This window comes from Melanerpes formicivorus, unplaced genomic scaffold (assembly GCF_026170545.1).
Source record: "Melanerpes formicivorus ecotype bairdi unplaced genomic scaffold, bMelFor1.0.p_v2 SCAF_546, whole genome shotgun sequence".
Lineage (NCBI taxonomy): Eukaryota > Metazoa > Chordata > Aves > Piciformes > Picidae > Melanerpes > Melanerpes formicivorus.
In genome coordinates, this window is record NW_027142898.1 from 78,834 (window position 1) to 91,693 (window position 12,860).

The 12,860-nt window shown below is 65.4% G+C and overlaps 2 protein-coding genes and 1 non-coding gene across 4 annotated transcripts in view; 2 read left to right on the forward strand and 1 right to left on the reverse strand.

Annotated features, from left to right (window-relative positions):
• The window catches only part of SNAPIN (SNAP associated protein), a 50,919-nt gene extending 47,763 nt beyond the window's left edge, over window positions 1–3,156 (forward strand). The window contains exons 2-5 of one of the 2 annotated variants that reach the window (XM_068170727.1): window positions 958–1,061; window positions 2,467–2,513; window positions 2,617–2,735; window positions 2,847–3,156. In XM_068170727.1, the coding sequence (XP_068026828.1) occupies window positions 958–1,061; window positions 2,467–2,513; window positions 2,617–2,735; window positions 2,847–2,951 (375 nt within the window). In that variant the 3' untranslated portion in view covers window positions 2,952–3,156. Of the gene's footprint in view, window positions 1–929; window positions 1,062–2,466; window positions 2,514–2,616; window positions 2,736–2,846 lie in introns of those variants that run through there. The other variant, XM_068170726.1, reaches the window with a different exon arrangement.
• A 1,903-nt stretch (window positions 3,157–5,059) lies between these two features.
• On the reverse strand, window positions 5,060–11,940 carry ILF2 (interleukin enhancer binding factor 2). The gene is made up of 14 exons (XM_068170721.1): window positions 11,852–11,940; window positions 11,504–11,546; window positions 11,028–11,069; window positions 9,873–9,977; window positions 9,535–9,612; window positions 7,853–7,955; window positions 7,700–7,765; window positions 7,432–7,548; window positions 7,235–7,313; window positions 7,033–7,120; window positions 6,827–6,888; window positions 6,345–6,459; window positions 6,145–6,235; window positions 5,060–5,316 (listed from the first exon to the last, which is right to left on the reverse strand). Exons 1-14 carry the CDS (start codon window positions 11,854–11,856, stop codon window positions 5,156–5,158), a joined length of 1,155 nt encoding a protein of 384 aa, XP_068026822.1. The 5' UTR covers window positions 11,857–11,940; the 3' UTR covers window positions 5,060–5,155.
• Window positions 11,941–12,190: 250 nt separating this feature from the next.
• Window positions 12,191–12,262, forward strand: TRNAM-CAU (transfer RNA methionine (anticodon CAU)). The gene has a single exon. It is a non-coding gene; the product is annotated as a tRNA-Met (tRNA).
• Window positions 12,263–12,860: the final 598 nt, after the last annotated feature.

Sequence of the window (12,860 nt, forward strand, 5' to 3'; positions counted from 1 at the left end):
TGCCTCAGTTTCCCCACGGTGTGGGGGTTCACCAGGGCCTCGTTTCCCACTGCCCCAGCGGAGCCTGGGGTGTGTCGGGGTGTGGGGCCGGGAGTTGGGGTGTTTGCAGTGTTGGGGTGTGCCAGGCTGTGACCAGCTCTGTTTGTGTTCTGGGGTGCGCCCCAGGCGCCGCCGGGGCCCAGGTGGCCCTTGCCTGGCACTGACCTCCCCCCCCCCCGCCCCCATACCCAGTGCAGGGTCAGGAAGGGGGCAAGAGGCCACATGTGGCTGTCCCCTGGGGGTGCCTCGATGCCCCCCACGTATCCCCACAGTGGCACTGTCACCTGCGGTGTCCCCCCCCCATTGCAGTGACCCCAGAGCCCTTCAGAGCTCATCCAGCCCAGAGCCCTGCAGCCAGCAGGGACAGCCCCACCCAGAGCAGGCTGCCCCCCAGCCCCAACCACCCTGAGCTGGGCTGGTGCCAGCCCTGGGGGCATCTCCCTCCCCGCTGGGCAGCCTGGGCCAGGCTCTCCCCAGCCTCAGCAGCACCAATTTCCTCCTCCTCTCCACGCTCCTTCTCCCTCTTGCACTTCCAAACCATCCCTCCCACCACCTTGTCCTGCCAGCGCGGATCCTGCTCCAAACTCTGTCCCCAGCTTTCTGCTCAGCCCTGGAAGCTCTCCCTGGAGCCTCTTCTCCTCCAGGCTGAACACCCCCAACCCTCCCAGCCTGGAGCCTCCCAGCGGAGGGCTTCCAGCCCTGCCCCAGCGCTGCTGTAGCTTCCCCTGGCGCCGCTCCCGCAGCTCCCTGCCCGTACCGAGGGCTGCGCAGCTGCTCCCAGCCACGCGGGGAGGTCTCAGCAGGGGGCGCAGCAGAGTCTCCCTCTCCGGCGCGGGGCCGCGGACTGCCTTTCCCGCCAGCCCGCGCGCGGCCGCCGCGCCCCGGCAGCCCCCGCGCGGCGCGAAGATGGCGGCGGGCGGCGGCGGCGGCGGCCCCGCGGCCCGGGAGCTGTTCGCCGAGGGGCTGCTGCAGTTCCTGCGGCCCGCCGTGCGCCAGCTCGACGGACACGTCCACGCCGTCAGGTGCGGGGAGCGGGGGAGGGGCCGCGGGGAGGAGCGGGGCCGCGGGAAGCCTCCCGCAGCGCCTCGTGGCTCCGTGCGGGCAGGAAGGGAAGCTGCAGCCCAGCCCTAAGCCCCAGGGCACCACCGAGCCCTGGCCCTCGGCAGCGCGGCGCCAGGGCTCTGAAAAGCCTTCGGGGATTGGGGGACTCGGCAGACTCTGCCCCCGGGGATGGGGAGACTCGGCCCCCGGGGATGGGAGACTCTGCCCCCGGGGATGGGGGACTCTGCCCCCGAGGAGTGGGAGACTCTGCCCCCGGGGATGGGGAGACTCTGCCCCCGGGGATGGGGGAGACTCAGCCCCCGAGGAGGGAGGCTCTGCCCCCGGGGATGGGAGACTCGGCCCCCGGGGATGGGAGACTCTGCCCCCGGGGATGGGAGACTCTGCCCCCGGGGATGGGAGACTCTGCCCCCGGGGATGGGAGACTCGGCCCCCGGGGATGGGAGACTCTGCCCCCGGGGATGGGGAGACTCTGCCCCGGGGAGTGGGAGACTCGGCCCCCGGGGATGGGAGACTCTGCCCCCGGGGATGGGAGACTCTGCCCCCGAGGAGTGGGAGACTCGGCCCCCGGGGATGGGGGGACTCGGCCCCCGGGGAGTGGGAGACTCTGCCCCCGGGGATGGGAGACTCTGCCCCCGGGGATGGGGAGACTCTGCCCCCGGGGATGGGAGACTCTGCCCCCGGGGATGGGGAGACTCTGCCCCCGGGGATGGGAGACTCTGCCCCCGGGGAGTGGGAGACTCTGCCCCCGGGGAGTGGGAGACTCTGCCCCCGGGGAGTGGGGGAGACTCTGCCCCTGGGGATGGGGAGACTCTGCCCCCGGGGATGGGGAGACTCTGCCCCCGGGGATGGGGAGACTCTGCCCCCGGGGATGGGAGACTCTGCCCCCGGGGATGGGGGACTCTGCCCCCGGGGATGGGAGACTTTGCCCCCGGGGATGGGGGACTCTGCCCCCGGGGATGGGGGACTCTGCTCTCGGGGAGTGGGAGACTCTGCCCCCGGGGATGGGGAGACTCTGCCCCCGGGGATGGGGGGGACTCGGCCCCCGGGGAGTGGGGGGACTCGGCCCCCGGGGATGGGAGGACTCTGCCCCCGGGGATGGGGGAGACTCGGCCCCCCAGGCAGCCTGGGCCAGGCCTTGACAGCCCTCGAGGGGCAGAAATTGTTCCTCAGGGCCAAGCTGAACCTCCCCTGCCCAGGGGAGAATGCAGAGTGGCTGAGGGTGGACGCGGGCGAGCAGGGGGGCAGGAAGTTGAGGACAACGGGGGGGGGGGGTGGGGGTGCAGGTTCGGTGTCAGAGGGGCAGTAGAGGGGGTGAGGGGAGGGGGTTGAGGGCTGTGCCCTGGTCCCCAAGCTGTCCCCTCGCAGGGAGAGCCAGGTGGAGCTGCGGGAGCACATCGACAGCCTGGCCACAGGTGAGAGGGGAAGGGTCGGTGGGGGTGGGGCCCCGCAGCTCCTGGAGGGGATGGGGGGGGGGGTCTGTTGGGGGCCCGTTCCCAGCCCCTGGCTCTTTCCCAGAGCTCTGCCGCATCAACGAGGACCAGAAGGTGGCCCTGGACCTCGACCCCTACGTGAAGAAGCTGCTGAACGCGCGGCGCAGGGTGGTGCTGGTCAACAACATCCTGCAGAACGCTCAGGTCAGCGCCGGCAGCCCCGCGGCTGGGGGCGGCCCTTGGGGCCGGGGGGAGGGAGGGGTCCGGTCCCCAGCCCCTCCCTGATGCCGACGGCTGCTCCTCCCCCCGCCCCAGGAGCGGCTGCGGAGGCTGAACCACAGCGTGGCCAAGGAGACCCTGCGCAGGAAGGCCCTGCTGGAGGCAGCTGGGGGCTACCCCCAGGGCCTGCCTGGCAAGTGAAGCCTCCGGGGGGGGGGGCACCGGCCCCGATCCCTCTGGCACTGTGGCACTGCCAGCAGCCCCCAGGAGCTGGGCTGGGGGACAAGGAGCACCTGAAGGAGAGCAGAGTGAGCTGCTGGCAAAGGGGAGCAGCTGGTCCCTGGCTGTGTCCACAGCACAGGACAGGGGGAGAGAAGTCCTGCAGGGGGAGGCTGCAGCTGAAGGAGCTGGGGGGGTGGGGGTGGGGAGGGGACCTCAAATTGTCTTGCAGCAAAATAAAAGTGACTGCTGGGGGGGCTGCTGCCCCTCTTCCACCCTTCATAGTGTCATAGCATCACTCAGGGGTGGAAGGGACCACAAGGATCATCCAGTTCCAACACCTCAGTCCATGATTTAAATCCTCCCCCTCCCCTCTCAGCCCTTGTCCAGCTGCCCCTCTCTGTGCCCCCTTCTACCTCCCCCTCCCCTCTCTCAGCCCTTGTCCAGCTGCCCCTCTCTGTGCCCCCTTCTACCTCCCCCTCCCCTCCCAGCCCTTGTCCAGCTGCCCCTCTCTGTGCCCCCTTCTACCTCCCCCTCCCCTCCCAGCCCTTGTCCAGCTGCCCCTCTCTGTGCCCCCTTCTACCTTCCCCTCCCCTCTCAGCCCTTGTCCAGCTGCCCCTCTCTCTGTGCCCCTTCTACCTCCCCCTCCCTGCTCTCAGCCCTTGTCCAGCTGCCCCTCTCTGTGCCCCCTTCTACCTTCCCCTCCCCTCTCAGCCCTTGTCCAGCTGCCCCTCTCTCTGTGCCCCTTCTACCTCCCCCTCCCTGCTCTCAGACCTTGTCCAGCTGCCCCTCTCTGTGCCCCTTCTACCTTCCCCTCCCCTCTCAGCCCTTGTCCAGCTGCCCCTCTCTGTGCCCCTCCTACCTCCCCCTCCCCTCTCAGCCCTTGTCCAGCTGCCCCTCTCTGTGCCCCTCCTACCTCCCCCTCCCCTCTCAGCCCTTGTCCAGCTGCCCCTCTCTGTGCCCCTCCTACCTTCCCCTCCCCTCTCAGCCCTTGTCCAGCTGCCCCTCTCTGTGCCCCTCCTACCTCCCCCTCCCCTCTCAGCCCTTGTCCAGCTGCCCCTCTCTGTGCCCCTCCTACCTCCCCCTCCCCTCTCAGCCCTTGTCCAGCTGCCCCTCTCTGTGCCCCCTTCTACCTTCCCCTCCCCTCTCAGCCCTTGTCCAGCTGCCCCTTCTACCTCCCCCTCCTACCTCCCCCTCCCCTCTCAGCCCTTGTCCAGCTGCCCCTCTCTCTGTGCCCCTTCTACCTCCCCCTCCCTGCTCTCAGCCCTTGTCCAGCTGCCCCTCTCTGTGCCCCCTTCTACCTCCCCCTCCCCTCTCAGCCCTTGTCCAGCTGCCCCTCTCTGTGCCCCTCCTACCTCCCCCTCCCCTCTCAGCCCTTGTCCAGCTGCCCCTCTCTGTGCCCCCTTCTACCTTCCCCTCCCCTCTCAGCCTTTGTCCAGCTGCCCCTCTCTGTGCCCCCTTCTACCTCCCCCTCCCCTCTCAGCCCTTGTCCAGCTGCCCCTTCTACCTCCCCCTCCTACCTCCCCCTCCCCTCTCAGCCCTTGTCCAGCTGCCCCTCTCTGTGTCCCTTCTACCTCCCCCTCCCCTCTCAGCCCTTGTCCAGCTGCCCCTCTCTCTGTGCCCCTTCTACCTCCCCCTCCCCTCTCAGCCCTTGTCCAGCTGCCCCTCTCTCTGTGCCCCTTCTACCTCCCCCTCCCCTCTCAGCCCTTGTCCAGCTGCCCCTCTCTGTGTCCCTTCTACCTCCCCCTCCCCTCTCAGCCCTTGTCCAGCTGCCCCTCTCTCTGTGCCCCTTCTACCTCCCCCTCCCCTCTCAGCCCTTGTCCAGCTGCCCCTCTCTGTGCCCCTTCTACCTCCCCCTCCCCTCTCAGCCCTTGTCCAGCTGCCCCTCTCTGTGCCCCTTCTACCTCCCCCTCCCCTCCCAGCCCCAGCAGGACACACTCCAAACAGGGCAACGTTTTTATGTGCAACTTATAAAAACACAGACAGGGGCCAGGGGTTGCCAGGGGAGGGCTTCAAGTCCTCTGCTTAGCTCCTGCTGTCCCTTCAAGCAGCAGCACCCAGCAAGGGGAGGTCCTGCTGCAGAGGAGGGACAAGCACTGAAGAGGAGACACAGGTACCTGGACCATTCCTGCCCTGGCTGGAGCTGTCCTGTCCCAGGCTCTGCTGCCAGGTGGGGCCTGGCTGAGTCACTCCTGGGTCTCCATGCTCTCCTCCTCCTCCCCTGTAGCAGGTTCCTCCTGGTTCTCCTCTTCCTCTTCTCCTTCCTTCTTCTCTGGAGGTTTCTCATAAGCCTTCTCTGAGGGGGTCACTATGACTCCATCCCAGGTGGACATTTCAGAAGCCAGGTCTGCAAGGAGAGAGAGGCTCAGGGGGGGCCTCAAGCAGCACAGACAAGCCCCAGGGCATGCAGTGGGGGAAGCATCACAACCCTCCTCACCAGCTCTGGGGCTTCATCCAGTCCCAGAGGAGCTTGGCTTCAAGCCCAGCCAGTTCCAAAGCAGCTCCTCCTACAGCAGCTTGCTCAAGGCCCCCATCAAGGCCTTGAAGCCTCCACAACTGCTCTAGGGACCCTGATCCACTGTCTCACCACCCTCCTGGGGAAGAGTTTCCTCCTAATATCTCAAGCCAGCTTCTTCCAGGCCAACAGAAATGAGCCACTTGGCCCTGGAGACCCCAGCCCAGGGAGATGGAACTGCTGGAGAGGGTCCAGAGGAGGCCATGAAGATAATCAGGGGCTGGAGAACCTCCCCTGTGGGGACAGTGTGGGAGACTTGGGGCCTGCTCAGCCTGGAGAAGGCTCCAGGGAGACCTCAGAGTGCATGAAGGAGCTGCAGGAGAGCTGGGGAGGGACTTTGGACAGGGGCTGGGGGTGCCAGAATGAAGGACAATGGCTTTGAGAGGGCAGATTGAGACTGGAAAAGGGGAAGAAATTCTTGAGAGTGAGGATGGAGAGACCCTGGCACAGGCTGCCCAGGGAGGCTGTGGCTGCCCCCTCCCTGGAGGTGTTCAAGGCCAGGCTGGAGGAGGCCCTGGAGCAAGCTGGGCTGGTGGGAGGTGTCCCTGGGCAGGGCAGGGGGTGGGAACTGGATGGTGTTGAAGGTCCCTTCCAACCCACCCACCCCCTCCCTCCCTCCATCCCTGCTGACATCCACCCTCACTGCCCCCTCCCACTCACAGCTGGCATCTCCTTCCTGGCCCAGGATCTTCCTGTAGCCTCCGTGGGAGAGGATCCTGACGAGGGTCTGTGCGGTGTAGCAGACCATGTCCTGCAGGGGGCGGGGGGCAGGGTCAGAGCGGGGCAGCGCAGCCCCCGGGGCGGGGCCGGGGCGGGGCCGGGGCGGGGCCGGGGCGGGGCCGGGGCCGGCAGGGCCTCACCTGCTGCTCCAGGGTCATGACAGTGTGCACTCGGAAGTTGCCGCTCTCGCAGGGGTCGGTGATGCCCACGGAGCCAGGCAGGAAGAGCCCCGCGGCCAGGATCTGCAGGCAGCGTCTGCAGGGCGAGAGCTGGGGGGGTTGGAAATGGAACCACCCAGCACAGAAAGGCAGCCAGGGAGGCCCCAGGCAGCACACCCTGAGGGTGCTGAGGCATTGAGTCCACTCTAGAGGCCTCCCTGCCCACGGTGGAGGACAATGGCTTGGAGTTGAGAGGGCAGACTGAGACTGGAGACGAGGTGGGAGGTGACCCCTGAGGTCCCTTCCAGCCTGAGCCCTCCCTGCCTCTATGAGCTACAGGAGGAAGCTGCTTTGTCTCCACTGTGAGCCCCTCCCAGCCCCCAAGGGGCTGCTGCTACCATTAGGCACAGCCAAGCCCGAGGCAGTGGCAGGGATCTGGAGGAGGGGAGCAGGAGCTGACAGACCTGTAGGCGATGTTGAGGGCCAGGGGCTGCCTGGTGGGGTTGTTCATCACGGCGTAGTGCCCCTGGAGAGGCGAGGAAAGGAAGAGCTGGGGTGAGAGGGGCTTCCTGCACGGAAAGAACCCCAGCTCCCCCGTGCTGCAGGGGCTCAGGGACCTGCAGGCAGCCAGCCCTCAGCTCTGGAGCACCACCAGCATCCCAGCACTCACCAGCAGGTCCAGGATCCAGGGCGTGAGAGGCTCGAAGCCAGGGAAGCGAATCCGCAGGTCCTTCAGCAGCCGGATCAGGACCTTCACCCTGCAGCAGATGGCAGCAGAGAGGGGGGGAGGGAGTTCCCCACAGGCCCAACACCTCCCAGGACCTGCTCTCCCCTTGCTCACCCCCCTGCCCACCCCCCTCCAGGCTGCTCACGTGGACTGGGAGGCGTTCTCCTCGAACCAGCGGGCGTGCCGGATGGCGGCCAGGGCGCTCTGCAGCACTTTGATGTCCACTGCAAAGCACAGCAGACACGTTCCTGGGGGTCTGACCCAAAAGGGGAGGGGGATGGGGGATGGCTGGCCGGCTCCATCCCACACCAGCAAGGCAGGGGGGCAGGGCTGAGCCCTTACAGTGCAGCTCGGGGTCCAGCTTGCGCAGGTTGGGCGGCACGGTGGTGATCAGGATCTTCACCGTGGCGTCGGCAGAGCTGATCTCGAAGCCGGTCTCGTTGGTCAGCATGCTCAGCACTTGGGGGGGAAAGAAGAGCCACAAGCCCTCATGGAAAGGGCTGGAAGGTGTCACCAAGCAGGAGAGGCCCCAGCTCCAGGCACCTCCCAGGGCTTTGGAGCCGTGTCCCCAGCCCCCCCTCGCCCCGGGCGGCGCGGGAGCTCCTCTCACCCTCGCTGGGGTCCTGCGCCCGCAGGCTTTCCACCACTTTGTTTCCCAAGGCTGCCACAGCTTCCACTGGGGAGGAGGAGCAGAGGGAGAGGTGATGAGAGCAGGGCTCAGCACCGTGGTGGGCTCAGCACCTGCCCTGGGGGGGGCACTCACGGGTGGGCAGGATCTTGAGGATCACCACCAGGTCGGCCACGTTGTGCCCGGTGGTCATGGTGCCCTTCTTGTAGGAGCCCACCTGGCGAACCTCCTCGATTTGCTGGGGGAGGGAAGAGGCAAAGGCAAAACCAGGGGTGGGAGGGAAGCTCAGGGATCAGCTCCTCCAACCCCCTGCCATGCCCAGGGACACCTCATCCAGCCTGGGCTTCAACACCCCCCCAAGCAGGAGGCAGCCTGTGCCAGAGTCTCACCACCCTCCTACCGAGGAACTTCCGCCTCAGCTCCACTCTAACCCTGCTCTGCCTCAGCTCCACTCTAACCCTGCTCTGCCTCAGCTCCACTCTAACCCTGCTCTGCCTCAGCTCCACTCTAACCCTGCTCTGCCTCAGCTCCACTCTAACCCTGCTCTGCCTCAGCTCCACTCTAACCCTGCTCTGCCTCAGCTCCACTCTAACCCTGCTCTGCCTCAGCTCCACTCTAACCCTGCTCTGCCTCAGCTCCACTCTAACCCTGCTCTGCCTCAGCTCCACTCTAACCCTGCTCTGCCTCAGCTCCACTCTAACCCTGCTCTGCCTCAGCTCCACTCTAACCCTGCTCTGCCTCAGCTCCACTCTAACCCTGCTCTGCCTCAGCTCCACTCTAACCCTGCTCTGCCTCAGCTCCACTCTAACCCTGCTCTGCCTCAGCTCCACTCTAACCCTGCTCTGCCTCAGCTCCACTCTAACCCTGCTCTGCCTCAGCTCCACTCTAACCCTGCTCTGCCTCAGCTCCACTCTAACCCTGCTCTGCCTCAGCTCCACTCTAACCCTGCTCTGCCTCAGCTCCACTCTAACCCTGCTCTGCCTCAGCTCCACTCTAACCCTGCTCTGCCTCAGCTCCACTCTAACCCTGCTCTGCCTCAGCTCCACTCTAACCCTGCTCTGCCTCAGCTCCACTCTAACCCTGCTCTGCCTCAGCTCCACTCTAACCCTGCTCTGCCTCAGCTCCACTCTAACCCTGCTCTGCCTCAGCTCCACTCTAACCCTGCTCTGCCTCAGCTCCACTCTAACCCTGCTCTGCCTCAGCTCCACTCTAACCCTGCTCTGCCTCAGCTCCACTCTAACCCTGCTCTGCCTCAGCTCCACTCTAACCCTGCTCTGCCTCAGCTCCACTCTAACCCTGCTCTGCCTCAGCTCCACTCTAACCCTGCTCTGCCTCAGCTCCACTCTAACCCTGCTCTGCCTCAGCTCCACTCTAACCCTGCTCTGCCTCAGCTCCACTCTAACCCTGCTCTGCCTCAGCTCCAAACCCTTCCCCTGGAGCTGTCTCTCAGATCCCCTCATGCAAAGTCCCTCTGCAGCCTTCCTGCAGGATCCCTTCAGGCAGCTCTGAGGTCCCCCTGGAGCCTTCTCCTCTGCAGGCTGCACACCCCCAGCTCCCTCAGCCTCCCAGCAGAGCTGCTCCAGCCCTTGAGTCATCCTTGTGGCCTCCTCTGGCCTCTCCCCAGCAGCTCTGTGGCCTTCCTCTTGCTGGGGCCACCAGAACTGCAGGCAGTCAGTGGATGACTTTAAGGCACTTGCTGGACTTTTTGGAGAGTCACCAGGAGCTTTTAGCCTCCTTGCTGGCTGGACACCATCACCCCTTGTGCCAAAGCATCTCCCCCCCCCCCCCCAGCAGCTCCCCTCCCCTTTGCCACTCACCACTTCAAAGGTCCCAGGTGCCACAATCAGGTTGTCAATCACGTTGTTTATTTTGGTCACCAGGGAGAGGATGGAGGCCTGGGAAGGGAAGGGAAGGCAGAGGAGTGGTGGTACCACCTGTCTGGCCTGACTGGAAGAGCCCTAACCCTGCACAGCCCTGATGCAAGGCAGATAAGAGGAGATCAAAGAGCAGACCTCACAGTCGTTAGCCAAGGAGCCCCACAGCAGAGCTTTGCTCAAGAGTGAAGTCCTTCATCTGCCCAGGCTGCTCCTGGCTCTGCCTCTGTGCTCTTCCAAGCCCACAGGCCAGGAATGTGAGGGAACTTTGGGCACAAAACCTGTTCAGCAGCAGTGGGAGCAAGGTCCTGGTTTCTCTTCAGCAGGGCTTCACTGAAGGCTGTCTCATCAGCAGCGGGCTTGACCCGGGGAAAAGCCATCTCACACTGCAAGGGGATGAGAAATCAGACTGCAGTGCCCCAGGCAGGCAGCAGCTGGGCTGAAGCCACCCAGCAGCAGCATTTACTCCACTTCCTGGTGCTCCCCAGCACCTCTTTCCATGCTAGCCTAAGGGAGGGAGGCCCAGCCCTGCCCACAGCAAGCCTCCAGCAGTGGAGCTGCTGCCATGCACCAGCAGGGGGTGAGGTGGGGGCCAGACCTAACCCAAAGGGGTGGTCCATCAGGAGGGGGTTTTGCTGTCTGTCTGCAGGTGGCTGCAGCTTTCCCCTTGCCATGAGGGGATCTGCAGGGACTGGAAATGAGAATTCAACCTGCTTGCTCTGCAAGCTCTCCCACAGGCTGCAGCTGCACAGCAGCTTCTTCCCCTCCTTGACCTTGGCACACCACTGGGACAAGCTCAGCAGGCTCCAGCTGAGCAAGAGGAGGAACTTCTTTGGTGTGAGGCTGCTGGAGCCCTGGGGGATGCCTCCTCCCTGGAGGTGTTCAAGGCCAGGCTGGATGAGGCCTTGAGCAACCTGGGCTGGTGGGAGGTGTCCCTGCCCGTGGCAGGGAGGGGTTGGGGCTGGATGAACCTCAAGGTCCCTTCCAACCTCATTCCACAAACCTATGAAACCATTTCCTCCTGTAAAAAGGCAGAAAATGTGTTGCTGGTGGTCCTGGGGAGGGCCAATGTGTTGAAAAGAGCCTGGAGAGCACCTGACAGCTGGCTGAGAGCCACCAGAGTGTCAGAGGGAGCTGCCAGAACAGCCACCACAGAACCCCCAACCCAGGCACTGGTGGCTTGGCACTGGGCTCCATCCTGCTCACGCTGTTTGGACACAAGGACTCCAAACCAGAGCCAGGAAGAGCTTTCCTCAGGGTTAGCTACTGAGCAAAAGAGGATTTTCAGCGAGCTTCTTTCCCTCCACCACCACTAAAAGGAGTCAAAACACCAAGCTCTGCAAACAAGGACTCGAAGGGGCAGCTTTAAACCAGGCAAAAGGAAATCTCCCCCCAGCTGGTGCCTGTGGAGAGCTCTGGAGGAGAGAGTTACTCACGACATAGAAGTCAAAGGGGATGTGGGGCACAAAGGGCCGGAACCTAAAGGGGGGAGGAAAAGAGGAGAGCAGATTCTATTCCCTGCAGAGCTGTCCCCAGCCCCCAGCCCCTCCCCCAGCCCCCAGCCCATCACCACTCCGCCGAGATTCGCGCTGAAGAGGCAAGAAAGGCCCTGCAGAAAGGGACAGATCGCTTTCTAACCACCCTCCCCTGACGGTAACTAACCCCCCCATCCCCCCCGCCCCGGTGTCATCGAGGCCAGCAGCGCAGCGCCCCCCCCCCCGCCCGCCCCCCAGCTCTACACCTCAGCTCTAACCCTGCGCTACACTGCGAGCTGAAGCCCCGGGTTCTGTGCCCCCGCTCCCCCGGCAGCTCGCCCCGCCGGGGCGGCCGCAGCCCACCCCCCTAAACCTGGCACTCTAAAGAGCCACCCTCGCTACAGCAGAAGCCGGACTCGCCCACTGCCAGGGCCTCCCCTGGAACCAAAGCGTCCGCCACGGCCTCTGCCTCGATCGCCCCTGCGGGAGAGAGAAGGGAAGCACCGTTAGCGGAGCGGGAACGAAGCCCGAGAGGAGGTTCTGCGAGCTCCCTGAGGCGCCCTTCCCCGGGGGACCCTTCCCCGAGGTGCCCTGCCCCGAGGGACCCTTCCCCGGGGGACCTCTCCCCGAGGGCTCCCCCAGCTCCTGCCCGCCCAAAGCCTGAGTCGCCCACGAGAGTCCCCCCCCGGGGCTCCAGCGCCGCCCCGGAGCTGCCCGCCCGCACGCCCCCATCCCCTCCCGCGGAGCAGGGACCCCCGGCCCGGCCCGCTCAGCCCCCCACTCACCTCATGGTTCCGCCGCTCCGAAACAATGAAGGCTACCGCCGCGCAGACCCCGCCAGGCTTCGCTTCCCGCACTTCGCAACAACCTGCCCGCCCATTGGCTTCCGACCGCCGCGGGTCTGCCCACTCACGGAGCATCCCTGCAAATCATTGGCTGGGCCAGGCATCAATCTGGGGCGGAGAGGCGGGGCGCGGGGGAAAGCCGCCACTCACGGCGCGGGCCGCACATGAACGAGGCGGCCGCTGGAGGGGGCACGGCATTCATGAATGGAATACACACTCCGAGCGCATGCGCACGGCTGAATAGCTTCACATAGTGCTGGGAGGAGGTGTTTAACAAGCAGCAGAGTGGCGCAGCGGAAGCGTGCTGGGCCCATAACCCAGAGGTCGATGGATCGAAACCATCCTCTGCTAGCGGCGATCTCTTTTTCTCCCACCGCACCAGGGATGCTTCAGTACAAAATCTCATTAGCGTCTTCATTAAAACCTCATTAACTATCGCCACGGTCTCAGCCGCTCCCTTGCGCTCCTCTCCAGCGCGATTGACTCTTCGCAGCTCATTCTGCTCGAGCGCGTCCCGGGACACCGCCATCCCAGCACCGTGGGCGTCCGCGGGACCCAAGCTTGTCCCTGGAGGCTTGTGCGTGTCCCCGATCCACGCGTGCCTCCAAGTTCTTTGAGTGCTCCCAGAGTCACTCGTGTCCCCCAGTACTGTGAGTGTCTCTGGAGCCACACGTGTCTCCGTGGCTCTGGAGCCACACGTGTCCCCATGTCCCACTACCTCCCAGGGCTGTGCGTGTCCACGCAGCCACACGTCCTCGTGTCCCCAAGCTCTGTGCCCGACCCCGAGCCACGCCTGTCCTCAAGCTCTTTGCGTGTTCCTAGAGCCGCTCCTGATCCCTGTTCCGTGCGCGTCGCCGGGAACCGCACAGCCCCCGCAGCGGCATCTGTCCGGTGTAGCCTCCCCGTTCTCCCGGTACTACCGAGACCGGGACCCTCCGCCGGAAGCAGG

Excerpts from the sequence above, each read along its gene's own strand:
- ILF2 (XM_068170721.1), bottom strand. Across the intron at positions 9,978-11,027 it reads TCCCCTTTGACTTCTATGTC|TGTGAGATGGCTTTTCCCCG; the intron begins GTGAGTAACTCT and ends ATCCCCTTGCAG. Across the intron at positions 9,613-9,872 it reads CTCCCACTGCTGCTGAACAG|GCCTCCATCCTCTCCCTGGT; the intron begins GTTTTGTGCCCA and ends TTCCCTTCCCAG.